Source organism: Cetorhinus maximus, chromosome 18 (assembly GCF_964194155.1).
Source record: "Cetorhinus maximus chromosome 18, sCetMax3.hap1.1, whole genome shotgun sequence".
NCBI lineage: Eukaryota > Metazoa > Chordata > Chondrichthyes > Lamniformes > Cetorhinidae > Cetorhinus > Cetorhinus maximus.
Genome location: NC_135896.1, coordinates 76772353 through 76791433, shown reverse-complemented (window position 1 = coordinate 76791433; position 19081 = coordinate 76772353). Strand labels below are relative to the sequence as shown.

Here is a 19081-nt window from a genome sequence, read left to right as displayed (position 1 = left end):
GTGAGCGGAGGGTATCCTGAAGAGGACTGCTCAGTCGCAGATGCAGCTGCCAAAAGACCCCTGTCCTGACATAGGTACCTGACGACTGTCTCACATCCGCTGCCTGTGTGTGGAATCTTGGCTGGGGGCCTCCAGGCATCACAGCCCTGCCCCTGTTGCCAATCCTCCAATGCCACAGGGCTTTTTGCTTGATGGAGGCCTGCGCCTCCATTTAGTTTAACACGGGGACTTCGGTGCACGGCCAGGTTCCACACGGTCTTGGCAGTTGGTGGCTGGATTCAGTGGCATGATGGACCATGACGACTGGGGCCACTTCCCTGTTGCAGTCTTCCTTCGCTTTCGCAGCCGTTGGAGCCGTATGCGTCCTCCGCCTGTTCTGCCATTGAGGACTACTTGGATCGTTCTTTGTCTGGAACTTCCCCCTCGACCTTAGCTCCATGGGAGACCCTACCAGGAGCTTGAGCTCCGGCCGGCATCGCTCTCTGGTTCATTGGGACACGCAAGCCTCTCCACCACGGCAAGGTGACGATCCTCTGAATGGGTGTATTATTATATGTAGGCTCCAGCACATGCAGTTGTGCCACACTGCAAGCCCGACTAACCATTTTAAATTGGTTGTCAGCTTTATTCCTAACATACTGAGGATTAATTAGCAAATGTTTTCCAATCACAGAATCACATCTAATGTTGGACACTGTTTCGAGTTTTGCAAACACAGGCTGGTTGGGCACGGTCTGTATCTTGCCTGTTGCGAACAGTGACTGGGGCATGCTGTTTGATACAATCTGCCAGTCTTTGGGATGTACGGCCTATATACTTCACATCGCTCTGGCACTGAAAATCAAATACCGCATTACTCATTTGTGTGTTAGGCAGAACATCATTTTGGCTTGACAGCAGCATCCTGTCAGTGGCGAATATCATTCATGTTGCTACTGCATAGTAGCAGTGTGAAACAGACCTGTTGCTCCAATTTTTGCCCTTCCAGGGTAATCTGAGGTAGACTGATTCTCATTGCCTTCAGTTTTGCTAGGGTTCTTTGATGCCACATTCAATCAAGTGCTGCCTTGATATCAAGGGCAGTCTCAATCGCCTCGGCCCCTGGAGTTCAGCCCTTTTGTCCATTTTTGGATCAAGGCTGGAATGAGGTCTGGAGTTGAGTGGCCCTGGCGGAATCCAAACTAAGTGTCAGTGAGCAGGTGATTGCTAAGCAAGTGCTGCTTCATAGCACTGTCAATTACCCCTTCCATCACTTTGCTGATGATCGAGAGTGGACTGATGTGGCGGTAATTGGCCAGTTTGGATTGTTCCTGCTTTTTGTGGACAGAACACATCTGGACAATTTTCCAGTTGGCAGTTGGATGCCTGTATTGTGGCTATATTGAAACAACTTGGTGAGGCCATAGCTAGTTCTGGAGCACAAGTCCTCAGTTGATATCATGTGGAGTGAATCAAATTGGCTCCTGTGATGATGGGGACCTCAGGAGGAGGTTGAGATGGATCATCATTTTGCCATTTCTGGCTTAAGATGGTTGCAAGGCTTCAGCCTTGTCTTTTGCACTGATGTGGGGACTTCCCCATCATTGAGGATGGGGATACCTGTGGAACGTCCTCTTCCCCGTTAGTTGTTCAATTGTCCACCACCTTTCATGACTGCACATGCAGGATTGCAGAGCTTCGATCTGACCAGTTGGTTATCGGATCGTTTAGCTTTGTCTATCGCATGCTGCTTCCACTGTTTGGCATGCAAGTAGCCCTTTGTTGTAGCTTCAGCAGGTTGACAGCTCATTTTTAGATATGCCTGGCGCAGCTCCTGGCATGCCCTCCTGCACTCTTCTTTGAACCAGGGTTGATCCCCTGGCTTAATGGTAATGGTAGAATGGGGTGGTGGGGGTATGCTGGGACACGAGGTTACAGATTGTGGTCAAATACAATTCTGCTGCTGCTGATGGCCCATAGCACCTCATGGTTGCCCAGTTTTGAGTTGCTAGATCTGTTCAAAATCTATCCTATTTAACACAACACGTTGGAGGGTGTCCTCAATGTGAAGACAGGACTTTGTCTCCACAAGGACTGTATGGTGGTCATTCCTACCAATACTGTCATGGACAGATGCATCTGTGACCGGCAGATTGGTGAGGATGAGGTCAAATAGGTTTTTCCTTTTCGTTGGTTCCCTTACTGCCTGCTGAAGACCCTGCCTAGTGGCTATGTCCTCTAGGACTTGGCCAGTTCAGTGAGTAGTGGTGCTACCAACCTACTCTTGGCGATGGATATTTGAACTCCCCCACCCAGAGTATATCCGGTGTCCTTGCTACCCTCAATACCCCTTCCAAGTTGTGTTCCACATGGTTCAGAATAATGATTCATCAGCTAAGGTGGGTGGCGGTAGCTGATACTAAGCGGAAAGTTTCCATGCTCATGATTGACTTGATGACATGAGACTTCATGGAGTCCAGAGTTGATATTGAGGACTCCCAGGACCACTCCCTCCCAACTGAATACCACTTTGCTGCCACCTCTAGCAGATCTGTCCTGCCAGTGGGACAGGACATACCCAGGGAGGGCAATGGTGGTGTCTGGGAGGTTGCCTGTAAGGTATGATTCCGTGACTATGACTCTGTCTGTGGGACAGCTCTTTGAATTTTGGCATAAACCCCAGAGTAAGAAGACTTTGCAGGTTCAACAAAGCTGGATTTGCCGCTGTCGCTTCTGGTGCCTAGGTTAATGCCGAGTGGTCTGTCCGGTTTCCTATTTGTGACTTTGTAGCGGTTTGATACAACTGAGTGGCGTTTAAGAGTCAGCCACATTGCTGTGGGTCTGGAGTCACATGTCAGCCAGACCAGGTAAGGATAGCAAATTTCCTTCCCTAATGGACATTAGTGACCCAGATGGGCTTTTGCGACAATCGCTTCATGGTCACCATTTGACTAGCTTTTAATTCCAGATTTATTTAAATTTTTAAATTTCACGAGCTACCATGGTGACATTTGAACCAATGTCCCCAGACCATTAGCCTGGGCCTTTGGGTAACTAGCCCACTGACATTACCACTATGCCACCGCCCCCCCCCTTTCAGTCACCTCTCCTTTTGGCTCTGTATTGTCAGCATGCATGTTTCAAGTTCACTTGACGTCCTATTCATGGGCACTATTTCCTATTCTAGAGGAAGATGATTTTCATCGGCTAAAGTTATTGGGCAAGGTCCTTGCAGTTTTGCGAAGTGGAGTCATTCAATGAATTTCAGAGCAGCCTTATGAAAGGAAAGTACCTCAGTGGCACGTCAGGCTCCACGAACAGATTTTAAAAAGTCCCATTGTCAGCAACTGTGACCTCAATAGCACTGTTTGAACTTTGAATTAGAGAGTCTCTTGCAAGTGACCTGTCCACTTCTGGCTGCAGCATTGTCTCCATGCTCGGGTCTCAGTGCAGTTCCTGCTAGTGATGAAATGACAGTGACAATCTTTGCAACTGTGGAACGTCATTTGAAGCATTAGCTGAGGTGCATGAGACTGATTTCCTTCCTTTTATGCTGGCAGTTCGTTTAGCTAACATTTGTTGTTCTGACATGGCAGTTACTGAAAGGCATTTGATTATTTTTTTACAGCACAAAAAGATTCAGTAAATTCTGTAATAATGCATTGGGCACTTCCCTGCTTCAGCTGTGTGATGCGATTGAAGTAATTTGCCAATATTGAATACCTGAACCCTGAAGGATTCTGACATCCCACAACAGTCTATCGGAATGAGGGGTCAAATCCTGAACGCCTCTCTTTGATTTAACAAATGGAACACACTGGAGCGGGGAATGCCACGTTGGTAATGCACAGTCGTAGTCTGCGGTGAATCGTTGTTGAGTATTGCTGTTCTGATTTGTGCTTCTTTGGGGTATTAAGGAAATCTTGTCCATGAACAATCTGTTCTATCTCACAGGACCTTTGTTTTACTGGTTATTGCAAAGCAGTAATCAGCCACACACAGCACCTTGTCCATCGACGAAAATTGGCTACCTCATCCATCCGCCACAGTCAGCCCACAGAAATGCCAGCCTTTCTCTACAACAGCATACCCAAGGTAAACATGCAAGTCCATTCAATTTAGCTTTCACAGCCAAAGGGAGCATTGCAAATTGGAAATCGTATCTGTTTTGGAAGGTCTGGGAGTCATGGGGGTTGAAGCTCTACCCCTCCAAAAGAAATGTGGGAGTGGACTGCACATGAGACTGGAGTCTTGCATTTTTGGAGGAGATGGGTGGGGTCAAATGACATTGTTGGAGTTGAAGGTGCGCCTCAGGAGTGTGGAGTTCAGTTTCAGACTCTACCAACTGTGTTCCCACACTTGTGTTGCTCCCTGTCCCTCCCCCCGCATTCCCACACTGTGTCTCAAAATATACTGTACATTCTGGCAAGTTGTTATAATAAACGGCGATTTAAATATTTTGAAATAGTTTATTACACCAAAAAGAACCCAATCTAACAGAAATGATTGGATCAGTAGCATAAGTACTTTATGGACAGTCAGATGGACCTGTTGGTTGGTTTGTAGTAGCTGCACTTAGAGCCCTAGGCCTATAAATAAATAGCATTGTTTGTTTTCTGGGTTGCTGGAGAGAGTTAGATTATTGTGGGATTTGCAATACCTGTGTAAACAACCAGCTGTATCATCACTGATAGTGTCTATCTCACAGCAACCAACTAGTACAGCATACTTTCTGCATGAGTAGGATGAAGGGCATTTTTTTCCATGTCCTTTTGTATGCTTGGTCTCTCCTATTTGCAATGTTTTTCTTTATTGCAGCATGATTTTGTTTATTCGTTCTTGGGATGTGAGCATTGCTGGCAAGGACAGGATTTATTGCCCCTCTTTAATTGCCCTTGAGCAGGTGGTGTTGAGCCACTGCCCTGAACTGCTACACTCTATGTGGTGGAGGTACACCCACAGTGCTGCTAGGGAGGGAGTTCCAGGATTTTGACCCAACGATAGTGAAAATGGTGATATAGTTCCAAGTCAGGATGGTGTGCGACTTAGAGGGAAACTTGTAGGTGGTCGTGTTCACCATATGTCTTCTGCCCTTGTTTTTCTAGGTGGTAGAGGTTGAGAGTTTGGAAGGTGCTGTCAAAAGATGCAAGGCTTGAACATATTCCTTTTGTTTGCAGAGAAGGGATCCCTGCAAATGAATGTCTGCCGCTTCTAGCAAGTGTAACTCTTTTCGAGTTAAAACAATTAACTAAATTAACAAAAACAAGGGATAAATCAAGCACAGCCCCTAAGTCAGGTCAGCTATAAAATCAAGGAAAAACTTTAAAGGAACCTTATAAACATTAAACCAAAATGTGATTAAAGGGGTCAACAAATTCTAGCAAGTGTAAATGAACCACATTACGAGCTCAGTTGATCATCTTAAATTGGTTGTTAGTCAGCTGTGGCTCAGTTCATAGCACCCTCGCCTTTGAATCAGAGGGTTGTGGGTTCACGTCCCACTCCCGGAAACTAAGAACTGTGATTGTACTCGAAAGAGTTGCAATCTGTGACTGTTGATAACTCGAAAGAGTTTCAGGATTGTTCAGCAGGTGCTACCCAATCACAGAATCACATCCAACAGCAGATGTTTTGTTTTGCGTTTTGCAAGTGCGGGCTGGCTGAGTACAGCCTGTACTCTACCTGTTATGAATAACCAAAGGAACATGCTGCTTGATTCAATCAGCCAATCGCTGGGACATATGGCCTACATGCCTGGCATTGCACCAGCATTGAAATTCATGCACAATGCTGCTCAATTGTGTAATAGGCAGAATGTCTATCCTCAATGATGGGGGAGCACAAGAGAAGGCTGAAGCATTCGCAACAATCTTCAACCAGAAGTGCTGAGTGGATGACGCAGCTCAGCCTCCTCTGGAGGTCCCAAGCATCACAGATGCCATCCTTCAGCTAATTTGATTCATTCCCCATGGTATTAAGAAAGAGCTGAAGGCACTGGATACTGCAAAGGCTATGGGCCCTGATAACATTCCAGCAATAGTACTGAAGACTTGTGCTCCAGAACTTCCTGCGCCCTGAGCAGAGCTCTAAGGTGCATAGGGATTTGGGTGTCCTAGGGCATGAATCACAAAAGGCTAGTATGCAAGTACAGCAAGTAATTAGCAAAGCTAATAGAATGTTATCATTAATTGCGAGGGGAAATGATTATAAAAGTATAGGGAGGTTATGCTTCAGTTGTATGGGGCACTAGTGAGACCACATTTGGAGTAATGTGTACAGTATTGGTCACCTTATTTAAAGAAGGATGTAAATGCGTTGGAAGCAATTCAGAGAAGGTTTACTAGACTAATATCTGGAATGGTTGGGTTGTCTTATGAGGAAAGTTTGGACAGACTAAGCTTGCATCTGCTGGAGTTTAAAAGAGTAAGAGGTGACTTGATTGAAACATGAAAGACCCTGAGGGATCTTGACAGAGTGGGTGTGGAGAGGGTGTTTCCTCTTGTGGAAGAATCTAGAACTAGGAGTCACTGTTTAAAAATAAGGGGTTGCCCATTTAAAACCGAGATGAGGTGAAATTTTTTTTATTCTGAGGGTTGAGAGCCTTTGGAACTCTCTTCCTGGAAAGGTGATGGAAGCAGAGCCTTTGAATATTTTTAAGGCAGAGGTGGATAGATTCTTGGTAAGCAAGGGGGCGATAGGTTATCAGGAGTAGGTGGGATGCAGATTTCAGGTTACTATCAGATCAGCCAAATTTGCTGATGACACAAAGATAGGTAGAAAAGTAAATTGTGAAGAGGACATAAGGAGGCTACAAACAGATATAGATAGGTTAAGTAAGTGGGCAAAGATCTAGCAAATGGAGTATAATGTGGGAAAATGTGAAATTGTCCATTTTGGCAAGAAGAATAAAAGAGAAGCATGTCTGGGTAATTTTCCAACTTGTTGGCTGGGTGCCAATGTCAATCTAATGGTAAGTCAACAGGCATATGTATTCAAGTTGTTGTTTTCCACACTTTTCCTTTAGCCTCTGTGTAACCTTCCATCAGAGTGATGTCTACACTTGTTTCTGACCCCAATAGAGTGTTTTTGAGGAAAGGTAATCAAAAGCAGAGGTCAGCAGGCATGCCAGCCCACACAACACCTCCAATGAGTCCGTCTGGAAAATTTAGAATATTTAAATTTATGTAGCCCCTGATCACATCTCTCAGAAACATTCCAAAGCACTACAAGTAATTGTAACATTTATTACAAAAGAGGAAGCCATTTGATCCATTGTGTCTTTGATGGTACTGCCTCTTAACTTGGAGCTTCCTACTCCAATTGCACTGGTCTGCAATGTTGCCATTTTTTTACATTCTTCCTTTTCAATTACTGAACCAGGAGCGTTTTACATCAGGTTATAGTCTCTGCCTAAGGGGCTACTCGTGGTAAACTTCTGTGGGGAAAAACAATTCCATTATCCCCCTTTGAGTGATAATCTTCAGTCTCTGACCATCATGCTTTACACTGTTACGTTCCCTGTGGAGACTGATAACTTTTTTTTAAAAAAAGAGTTTGCCAGTAAACAAAGGGAACAGTTGCATGACAAGATTTCACGTTTTAAGACTTGTACTGAAACAAATTAAAATTAACATAGACTAAACATTTTTAAAATTTATTCATGGGATGATGTGGGCATTGCTGGCTAGGCCAGCATTTATTGCCCATCCCTAATTTCCCTTGAAAAGGTGGTGGTGAGCGGCCTTCTTGAACCGCTGCAGTCCATGGTGTAGGTACACCCACAGTGCTGTTAGGGAAGGAGTTCCAGGATTTTGACCTAGCGACATTTCCAAGTCAGGATGCTGAGTGGCTTGGAGAGGAACTTCCAGGTGGTGGTGTTCCCATGCGTCTGCTGCCCTTGTCCTTCTAGATGGTAGAGGTCGTGGGTTTGGGAGGTCCTGTCTAAGGAGACTTGGTGAGTTCCTACAGTGCATCTTGTAGATGGTACACACTGTTGCCACTGTGCATCAGTGGTGGAGGGAGGGAGTGAGTGTTTGTGGATGGAGTGCCAATCAAGTGGGCTGCTTTGTCCTGGATGGTGTCAAGCTTCCTGAGTGTTGGAGCTGCACTCATCCAGGCAAGTGGAGAGTATGCCATCCCTGTAGATGGTGGGCAGGCTTTGGGGAGTCAGGAGGTTAGTTACTTTCTGCATGATTCCAAGCCTAACCTGTTCTTGTAGCCACAGTATTTATATGGCTAGCCCAGTCCAGTTTCTGATCAATGGTAACCCCACCTCCCCAAGATTTTGTTAGTGGGGGATTCAGCGATGGTAATGCCATTGAATGTCAAGGGGTGACAGTTAGATTCTCACTTGTTGGAGATGGTCATTGTCTGGCACTTGTGTGGTGCAAATGTTACTTGCCACATGTCAGCCCAAGCATGGATATTCTCCAGGCCTTGCTGCATTTGGACATGGACTACTTCAGTGTCTGAGGAATTGCGAATGTTGTGCAATCATCAGCGAACACCCCCACTTCTGACTTTATGATGGAAGGAAGGTCATCGATGAAGCGGCTGAAGATGGTTGGGCCTAGGACAGTACCCTAAGGAACTCCTTCAGTGATGTCCTGGAACTGAGATGATTGACCTCCAACAACCAGAATCATCTTCCTTTGTGCTAAGTATGACTCTAACCAGTGGAGAGTTCTCCCCCTGATTTCCATTGATTTCAGTTTTGCTAGGGTGCCTTGATGCCACACTCGGTCAAATGCTGCCTTAATGTCAAGGGCAGTTACTCTCACCTCACTTCGGGAGTTCAGCTCTTTTGTTCATGTTTGAACAAGGCTGTAATGACGTCAGGAGCTGAATGGCCCTTGTGGAACCCAAACTGAGCGTCAGTGAGCAGGTTATTGCTAAGCAAATGCCGCTTGATAGCAATGTTGATGACCCCTACCATCACTTTATTGATGATGGAGACGAGACTCATGGGGCGGTAATTGTCTGGGTTGGATTTATCCGCCTTTTGTCTACAGGACATAGTTGGGCAATTTTCCACATTGCTGAGTAGATGCCAGTGTTGTAGCTGTACAGGTACAGCTTGGCTTAGGGCGCAGGAAGTTCTGGAGCACAAGTCTTCAGTACTATTGCTGGAATGTTATCAGGGCCCATAGCCTTTGCAGTATCCAGTGCCTTCAGCTCTTTCTTAATACCACGGGGAGTGAATCAAATTAGCTGAAGGATGGCATCGGTGATGCTTGGGACCTCCAGAGGAGGCTGAGATGGGTCATCCGCTCAACACTTCTGGCTGAAGATTGTTGCGAATGCTTCAGCCTTTTCTTTTGCACTATGCTGTGCTCCCCATCATTGAGGATAGATTGTCTTGCATTTATCAGGCCAAATGCAAGAATGCCAAATTTCAAATGAGGACTATAGGAGACAAAAGTGCTGATTGATTGGCAAGTCAACTCTGGTGGGCATTCTTGCATTTGGCCTGATAAATGCAAGACAAATTGCCTATTACACAATTGAGCAGCGTTGTGCATGAATTTCAGTGCTGGTGCAATGTCCCAGCGATTGGCTGATTGAATCAAACAGCATGTTCCTTTGGTTATTCATAACAGGTAGAGTACTCAGCCAGCCCGCACGTGCAAAGCGCAAAACAAAACATCTGCTGTTGGATGTGATTCTGTGATTGGGTAGCACCTGCTGAACAATCCTGAATGTGCACACAGCTACACTAACAACCAATTTAAGATAATCAATTGAGCTCGTAATGTGGTTCATTTACACTTGCTAGAGAGGTGTCAGCTGTGGCTCAGTTCATAGCACCCTCGCCTTTGAGTCAGAAGGTTGTGGGTTCATGTCCCACTCCTGGAAAACCAAGAACTGTGAATGTACTCGAAAGAGTTACAATCTGTGACTGTTGATAACTCGAAAGAGTTACACTTGCTAGAGAGGTGTCAGCTGTGGCTCAGTTCATAGCACCCTCGCCTTTGAATCAGAAGGTTGTGGGATCATGTCTCACTCCCGGAAACCAAGAACTGTGAATGTACTCGAAAGAGTTACAATCTGTGACTGTTGATAACTCGAAAGAGTTACACTTGCTAGAGAGGTGTCAGCTGTGGCTCAGTTCATAGCACCCTCACCTTTGAGTCAGAGGGTTGTGGGTTCATGTCCCACTCCAGGACAAAAAAAAAAGTCAAGAACTGTGAATGTACTCGAAAGAGTTACACTTGCTAGAAGCGGCAGGGATCCTTTCTCTGCAAACAAAAGGAATATGTTCAAGCCTTGCATCTATTTTGATTTACCTGGGAGCTTGGGGAGCCTATAGTTCTCTCTAGTGCTTCCATGACAATGCCTTGGCCCACCAGAGTTGACTTGCCAATCAATCAGCACTTTTGTCTCCTATAGTCCTCATTTGAAATTTGGCATTCTTGCATTTGGCCTATAAATGCAAGACAAATAACTTGAATATTGCTGAAAAGAGAGACATATTGCTGAAGCTATGTACTACCAAATGACTGACAGTAAAGGTAATATTCTTTCCTCTTTGGTCACATTTCACTTTAAACATTTCACCTTAGCAACATTTTAAGGCTTAACCCGTAACCATCACCTAGCTGTGTCCGAGCAGAGTTCAGTATAATTTTCCCATTCCTCATTCCAGGACGTTCTGTTTTACTTTAAATTAAAGGAGACAATTTAGAACACAATTGCCTTACAAAATCTGCAGTAAATTGACACCTCTGCCCACTTCGCCAGCATGTCTATGATGTCCTACATTTGTCTATGTTGTCTATTAGAAGCATATATTTAATATTCCTCTTTCACCTATGTCCAAGTCATTATATAAATAGGAAAGTGAAGAGCTCCCAGTATAGATCCTCCAGGACACATCACTGCTGCTATCTCATCAATGTGGTAACTTTCATTTGCCCTCGCTCCTTACTATTTCTTCCTCATCATCTCTCCATCTCTACTGCAGCATTCTATTCAAGTTTTTATATAGCACTTTATCAAAAAGAATATATGAAATAGCATCCACTTCATAGAATCACAGAATATTACAGCACAGCAGCAGGGAATTCAGGCAGTTGTGACTGTGTCATTTCTTTTAAAGAACAGTTCCTTATCCTCAAAAATTTAATTTGAATTAGCCAAACCAAATCTACTCTTCACAAGACCATGCTGTTTGCCCTGATTAGCCTAAACTTCTCTCTATTGACTAATTTCATCCCTATTCTGTATTGAAGAACTACTTAGTGGTAATTAGTTTTATTAGGGTCAGATTAACTGGTCCATAATTCACTGCTTTTAACCTTTCTTCATAGGGGTGAAATAACTTTATCCTTGAGACCGTTTGCATCACTTCCATTCCCTAAGATAGTTAAAGATGCTCGGCAATGTCTCTACTCGCTCTTCCTTGACCACCCTTAGTATCCTCAGATGGTGAAAATGCTACTTTGTGCCCAGTTAACTTTTCGGTGCAGTTTCCTTTTGAATATTTTTCTCCTGCTCCAATCCCACATCCTCTGCAAACACAGGTGAAATACTCATGAAACCTCTCTGACTTTTCCTACTCTTTCATGCAAAAAGCCTCTGTCCTCTAAGTCAGTAAACCTCATTTGGTAGCCCTTTTATTTCTTGTATGTGATTAAACCCCTTTACATTGATTACCAATCTTCTTTTCTTGCTCTATTTACCAGAATGGTTCCAGGGATGGGAGATTTTAGTTGGGCTGGAGAAAATGTGGTGATTGTCCTTGGAGCAAAGGAGATTGAGGGAAGAATTGATAGAGGTGTACAAGATTATCACAGGTTTGGATAAGATAAATAAGAAAAAAGCTGTTCCCATTAGCTGATGGCACAAGGACTAGGGGACACATTTAAGGTTTTGGGCAAGAGATGCAGGGGGAATGTGAGGGAAAACCTTTTTGCACAGTGAGCGATAATGACCTGGAACTCACTGCCCACGAGGATGCTGGAAGTGGAAACGATCAATGATTTCAGAAGGAAATTGGATGGGCACTTGAAGGAACTAAAACTTGCAGGACAGAGCAGAGAAATGGGACTGACTGGATTGCTCCATGGAGAGCCAGCATAGATTCAATGGGCTGAATGGCCACCTTCCATACTGTAATTGGCTCTATTACTGAGTCTTGCTAATGACCTTTTGTTTCTTCCCTTCTCTGTCTTGTATGTCACATTCTTTTCTGTAATTCACCCTCTTTCCCCAAATGTTTCTTGCATACCTCTTATTTTTTTAGCTTCATTTTTGCTGAGATGTTTACAGCTCTCCTACCTTTAACATATCCTCTTTCCTGCTAGTTGGTAGATATTTAACCTCTATTGTAATAATGTTATGTTTAAATCTCTTGCACTGCTACTCTGCTATTTGCTCTGACATTTTTTTCCAGCAACTTTCCAGTGATTCAGGGCTGGGTCCCCTTTGATCCCATGCAATTCATTCACGTACAACTAAATACACTTAAATTATGTAGGGTTACAGCAAGATTCCTTAATAGTAAATGAGATGTGTGACCAAAAATCTGTTTATGATGTTGCGTTGGTTGAGGTAGTAATGTAGTAAGGCACCAGCAAAACAAATTGCTCTTTTTTTATGCAGTATCATGGGATCCTGAACTGCCAGAACAGGCAGAGGGAGGCCCCTGTGCCTACTATCTCGCAGTTATCCTGGCATGTGTGTTCAGAATTCAAGCAGATCTGGTTGTTGTGTGGGATCTAGCTCGGCATCTTGTTTTATTTTCACAGGGAGATTCAGCTGTTTGTAGTCCAAGCAGGCTGGGCTTTTGCACAGCGCAGGTGACCTGGGATATTGCTCATACCATAGAAGTGCAGATATCATTTTATAGCACTGCTCAGCAGTCATGGTTTACATCCAGGAGGAGGCAGTTCAGTGGTTTATTGTCCAGGAGAAAGTATGCTACCTACTATCAGTTTACAGAGGGCAAATGTTGTATGGACCTTGGAGTAAATAACTTAAATTACATGGCCTGGTGAGTCAGTGCTGAACTTCAGTCCATGAACTCCAGTCACCTCATTATCAAGGGGCACTGCACCACATGCTGTCATAAGAAAGTGCTGATTCTCTGCAGCGCTGTCCTCGAGAGATCATTAACCCAGTTCGAGTCAGTTCTCTTGTAATTACTGTCATTGTCTGAAATGAAAAAAGCCTACAGAATAGATTAGCATCTTAGTCAGAGTTTACAGGCAGCAATCAAGTCCAGGTGCTGTCGACTCCAGCATCCATGAAGAGAGAGGGAGCAGGTTTTGGTGATAGTGGAAGCTGGCTGCACTTTAGTGTTTGCATTTCCTGTCCATCATGTTAAATATTTGCTGTGTGTATATGGGCTGTGTTTGCTCAGCAGTTTGTTCTTTGGCAGGATTACTTGTGAAGGGCCCAGCTATCCATCTGCAGTAATGTGATAAACCAAAATTTGAAGCTGGGCCAGGAAGCAACTACTTCAAGCTCAAAGCGCAACATGTTTTTCATTCAAAAGAACTGTAGCTCAGAGCACAAACCTGAGTTAATTGGGTTCAGCTTTCAAATCTATGAGCTGATGTTTCACAGCAGGAACCTGAACAAAGAGTAGAAATTGCTGCTGGGGTCAGGGTGTGTGGAGATAAGAGCCTCTCTGGTAGTTTGAATCCTCTCTAACTTAGGGATCATATGCTAGTTAGGCTTATAGATTTTGGTCCTTTCAGGGGCAATTACAAATACTGACTTATTGCCAAGCACACTGTCTTAACTGTGCAGAAAGTAACTACTATAGTTGCACAAAATGCTTTAAGTAGCATAAATAACTTGCCAGGAAGTCACCAAATATAGATTCAATTTCCATTTCCGCCAACTCCAGCATGACGCCACACCAAACACCTTCCCCATACCTCCCCTGTCAGCATTCCGAAAGGACCATTCCCTTTGTGGCACCCTGGTCCATTCCTCCACCACCCCCAATATCTCATCCCCTTTCCACGGCACCTTTCAATGCAATCGCAGGAGGTGTAACACTTGCCCCTTTACTTCCTCCCTCCTCACCGTCCAAGGCCTCAAAAACTACTTCCATGTGAAGTAGTAGTATACTTGCACTTTTTTTCAATTTAGTCAACTGTACATACTGCTCACAATGCAATCTCCTCTACGTTTGGGGAGACTAAACACAGACTGGGTGACTGCAAACATGACCCTGACCTTCCGGTTGCTTGCCATTTCAATTCACCATCTTGTTCTCACACTTGCATTTCTTTCCTTGGGCTGCTACAATATTCCAGTGAAGCCCAACAAGCTGGGAGAACAGCAGTCTTCTTCCGATTAGGCATTTTACAGCCTTCTGGACTTAACATTGAGTTCGACAACTTCAGACCATGAACTCTGTCCTCCATCTTGTTTTCTTTCTAATTTCCCCACTGCTCCCCCCGCCCCCCCAGTCTGTTTCTTGTTCTCATGTTTTTGCTTTCAGACAGCACTGATCCTTTCTCTGCTCTTAACACATTCTGCTATTTTGCTTTCAGACAGTACTGACCTTTATTCTGCTATTAACACTTGCTTTGCTGCTTTAATGTATTTAATGCATCATTACCACTCCCTCTGTTTGTTTTCCATGACATCTTTATCATTTAATATCTCCTGCCCTCCAACCTATCCCTGACCTTCTATTTTGCTCCACCTGCCCCTCTGCCCTTTTTAAACAGCATAAAACCCATCACATTTCTGCCCCTCAAGGTCCAAAGGAGAGCCATATTTATCTCAAAACATTAACTCTGTGTCTTTCTCCACAGATGCTGCCATTCCTGCTTAGTTTTTCAAGCATTTTCTGTTTTTACAAGTGTGGAAATCTGATGGCAGGTGGATAGAAATCCTTTGATCTCTTTGAGCCTGTAGAGTGCAAGCATCCCAGCTTGAAAACTTATGACATAAAACTTAGAATTCCTTTCTGTTTAAACAAAAAACAGCCTTAGATGCTGCCTTTATTATTCTGAGAGAAAATATTTCCTTCTCCTTATTCACACATTCAGCTGTTTAAGGAATGCACTTCTGTGATACAGGAAGACTCTTAACAACCTGATCATAACCAACCAATATTGAACTAGAAAATGGCTAAAATTGCTGGTCTTGTAAAGGCACTTTGTCTGTGGTCTGGCCCTTTTACAGTGTAGCAATCGACCTGTACTGCAATTTCAGCCCTCAATGCTCAAGTCCTGAAGCGAGCTTGAAACCACAACTTGGATTCAAAGGTGGGAGTCCTACCAACTGAACCATGCTGAAACCTATTAATGTTTCTAAATTGGATAGTTGCAACCAACACTCCTTCCCACAGAGCTAAGTGGCTGCTTTGTGTTTTGACTGGTGGTGCTTCTGATGATTGATTTCCCCCCTTTTCTTTCCAAAGGCACTGACTCTTGCTTGGGTGCAGTTTCACAGATGCTGCCATTCTAAAACCACTCGCCCCAGTGATCATTCTCCATTTTTAAACCTGGACTGTGACTTTTGGCAAGCTGCTCAAATATGATGCCCAAGCCCCTCATGTGCTGTGCAGCCACAGAATGTCAGTTGTCAGTTTTTTTTTTGCAGAATAGATTTACTCAAATGAGCTTATGACCTGCATTCCCACTTGTTTGCGTTCCCACTGTGGAAGGACTTCCATTCTTATTGCAATGTCCAGTACTTATCCTGTGTCCCATGGGAGAGTGGATATAGTCCCCACAGAACACCATATTATGGAATCTTTCTGCAGGGCTGTACTTAGATTCTGAGAATACTGCACTTGGGAAACTAGCCTACTGTGGTGTGGCAGAACTTGGCTTCTAAGCAGAACATTGCACTTAGATCCCAGGCTTAGCTGCAGTCAGTACCAGGTTTGCTGTGTTCAGGTGACAAAGTCAGGAATGCAATTAGGGAGCATTTTCTAGGTTCTACACAAGAAGCTGCTGTGTAGCCAGAATTAATGTAGCAAGGTGTGCTCTCAAGAATAAATATGTTCTGGTTGAAACCCTACAATCCTTGAAATCCTTGTACCTCAAAGTATTCAAATGATGGGAAAATGGTGGACATGGGCAGCCTGTGCTGCCGTATGCTTGTAATTGATGTGATGTTACACAAACTGTGCAGTGTGCTATTGAAGTGAGTTACAGCAATAACAATATATTGATGCAATTACATGTAATGAGATTGGCATTAGCTGTGCAGTGTATTGATGTGCATTGAGGATGGCACTAACTGTGCAGTATATTGATGTGCATAGTTAGAATTTTTTTGTATTCATTCGTGGGATGTGGGCTTCGCTGGCTGGGCCAGCATTTATTGCCCACCCCTAGTTGTCCTTGAGAAGGTGGTGGTGAGCTGCTCCCTTGAACTGCTGCAGTCCATGTGGTGTGGGTGCACCCACAGTGCTGTTAGGAAGGGAGTTCCAGGATTTTGACCCAGCGGCAGTGAAGGAATGGCGATATATTTCCAAGTCAGAGTGGTGGTGGTGTTCCCATCTATCTGCTGCCCTTTTCCTTCTAGATGGTAGTAGTTGTGGGTTTGGAAGATTGACACCATTCGTGTACTGTATTGATGGGTGCCATGAGAGTGACACTAACTATGCCATGTAATGATGTTCAATATAGTGAGATTGACAAGGTATAGTGAATTGATGTCACTGGCCTGGGCGTTGTGGTAAAAATAACGGTGGTGCAATCTGGTAGCAATTTCCAGTCACCACACATGCGTACTTAAAATCATGATATTGCTGTCTGGGGTTGCCCTGCTCCTCCAGAGGCTTTTAAACATCTGGAATGTATGTAGTTGCTGTATTTGCCCATTAGATACTCATTAGATACTCCAGAAAAGCTTATACTTTGTCCATTCAAGTGCAAGTGAATTTTTAACTGTGGTTAGTCTTAATTGCTACCTTACAACCCCTCTGACGATGAAAGTTAACTTTTATAAGTGTGGAGTCTCAATTCTTCAGAATTTTAATCATTTTTGGAGATTTTAAAATAATTTTAACTTTTTCTTTGTCTCTTTATCTCTCCCAGTCCTATCTTTCTTTCCCTCTCTTTATTTCCCTTCCTCCGCTGGAGTTTAGAAGAGAAAGAGGTGACTTGATTGAAACATAAGATCCTGAGGGATCTTGACAGGGTGGATGTGGAGAGGATGTTTCCTCTTGTGGAAGAAGCTAGAATGAGGAGTCACTGTTTAAAAATAAGGGGTCGCCCATTTAAAATGGAGATCAGACAAAAATTTTTCTGAGGGTCATGAGTCTTTGGAACTCTCTTCCTGGAAGCAGTCTTTGAATATTTTTAAGGGAGAGGTGGATAGATTCTTGGTAAGCAACGGGGTGATAGGTTACTGGGGTAGGCGAGATGCAGATTTGAGGTCACTATCAGATTAGCCATGATCTTATCAAATGGCGGACCAGGTTCAAGGGGCCGAACGGCCTACTCCTGCTGCTTGTTCATATATACATGATTTGGTCTTGAAGTAAATATTCTAATTTACATTTCCTGGTTTAGACTCTGCATGCCTCAGTAAGGATTCGTCAGTCTGGTTCAGGAGACACGCAGTTGCGTGTCCGCATCTCGTTGAAACTGATTTCTAGTTCCCACAAGCTCCCACAAAAGCCAAGGGTGTCGCTGTAATTAACTCTAACCAATCAATTGCTGGTGATGACAGAATTTGGGCCATTATGTGTAGTGAGATTGGCACTAACTGTCTACTGTATTGATGTACCATTTTTTTCCTGTGCTAACACAAATGTCCTACCTCATGCGTATCTCAGGTGACTGCTGTTCCACGTGACAGCTACTGTTGTGATCGGAGTGCAGAGTACGAGCGTCGATTAATGAGGGAAGGGGGTCACCTCACCGCCAAGCAGTGCCTCTTGTATGGAACTCCAGAGCTAGCTCTTCATTGGAGAAATCGGCTGTCCTTCTTCTTCCTTGAAAATCCTGGGGGCTTGTTAGCTGTTCAGTCCAGACATGGCTGGTCTTTCATTAGGATCCCTGGTAAGTAGATGGGAATTTCCCTCATCTTATTCTATTTTTACTGCATAAATGTGTGAAAGGTGCATGCATGTATGTTAGGAGCTCAATTGTCAAATGTAGCTATCCGGGACCCCGATCGATCATCTGTTTCTATAACACGTTGTGGCTACTATGTTTGAGGAAGTTGCATGAAATTGATATGCAGTTTGTCTGCTGGATTCCAGCCACCTGTAGATCACTTCCTGCCCCTTTCAACACTCAGGCTAAAGGTCATTAATTGTGTTTGTTCCCACTGGAGTCCGATTGCCCCATTTATTCTGTAGGGATTGGGAGATACTGGCAAATTGTGAAAGTGAAAATCAGGCAGGCCCTTCCCAGTGTTGGTAAAACATCTGTGTAGACTGCCAATTGTCAGGGGAGTTTCTGGTCTGTACACCCATTCACAAAATTGCAGTCTTGACAGCAAGTACCTGCAAATTGAGCTGTCTTTTTTTGGCCAGTACTTGCAATTGATAGAGGAAATTTTGGGCCTCCAATGGTACTGCTCTGTGACACCACAGGGCTGCCTTGGTGGATGTTCTTAAACTGGAGATGGGCCTGTGCTCAAGTTTTATCCTTTCATGGGATATGAATGCCACTGGCAAGGCCAGCATTTGTTGCTCATCCCTAATTGACATTGGGAAGGTGGTGAGCCACCTTTTTGAACCACTGCAATCCATCTGGTGTAGGTGCATCCACACTGCTGTTAGGAAGGGAGTCCAGGGTTTTGACCCAGTGACAGTGAAGGAATGGCAATATTTTTTCCAAGCCAAGGTGGTGTGTGGCCTGGAAGGGAGCTTGCAGGTGGTGGTGTTCCTATGCATCTGCTGCATTGTGGTAAAGATCGCGAGTTTGGAAGGTGCTGTTGAGAGCCTTGGTGCATTGCATTCGCCGTAGAACTGCGAAGTCATTCATTTAGGTATTTATTTAATTCCCTTTTTTGAAAGCCACCATTGAATCCACCTCCACCCACACTCTCAAGCAGTGCATTCCAGTTACTAACCCCTGGCTATGTAAAAACAATTTCCTCTTCATCTTCGGTTCTTTTGCCAATTTCCTTTATATCTGTGTCCTCTAGTTCTTGGCCCTTGTGCCAA

At 44.2% G+C, this 19081-nt stretch overlaps 1 protein-coding gene across 3 annotated transcripts in view; it reads left to right on the top strand.

Annotated features, from left to right (window-relative positions):
- Nucleotides 1-19081, top strand: part of ino80 (INO80 complex ATPase subunit) — a 199588-nt gene that overhangs the window by 90117 nt on the left and 90390 nt on the right. For all 3 annotated transcript variants that reach the window (XM_078562944.1, XM_078562945.1, XM_078562947.1), the window contains exons 25-26: nt 3934-4074; nt 17741-17966. In XM_078562944.1, coding sequence (XP_078419070.1) covers nt 3934-4074; nt 17741-17966 — 367 coding nt within the window. The remainder of the gene's footprint in view (nt 1-3933; nt 4075-17740; nt 17967-19081) is intronic.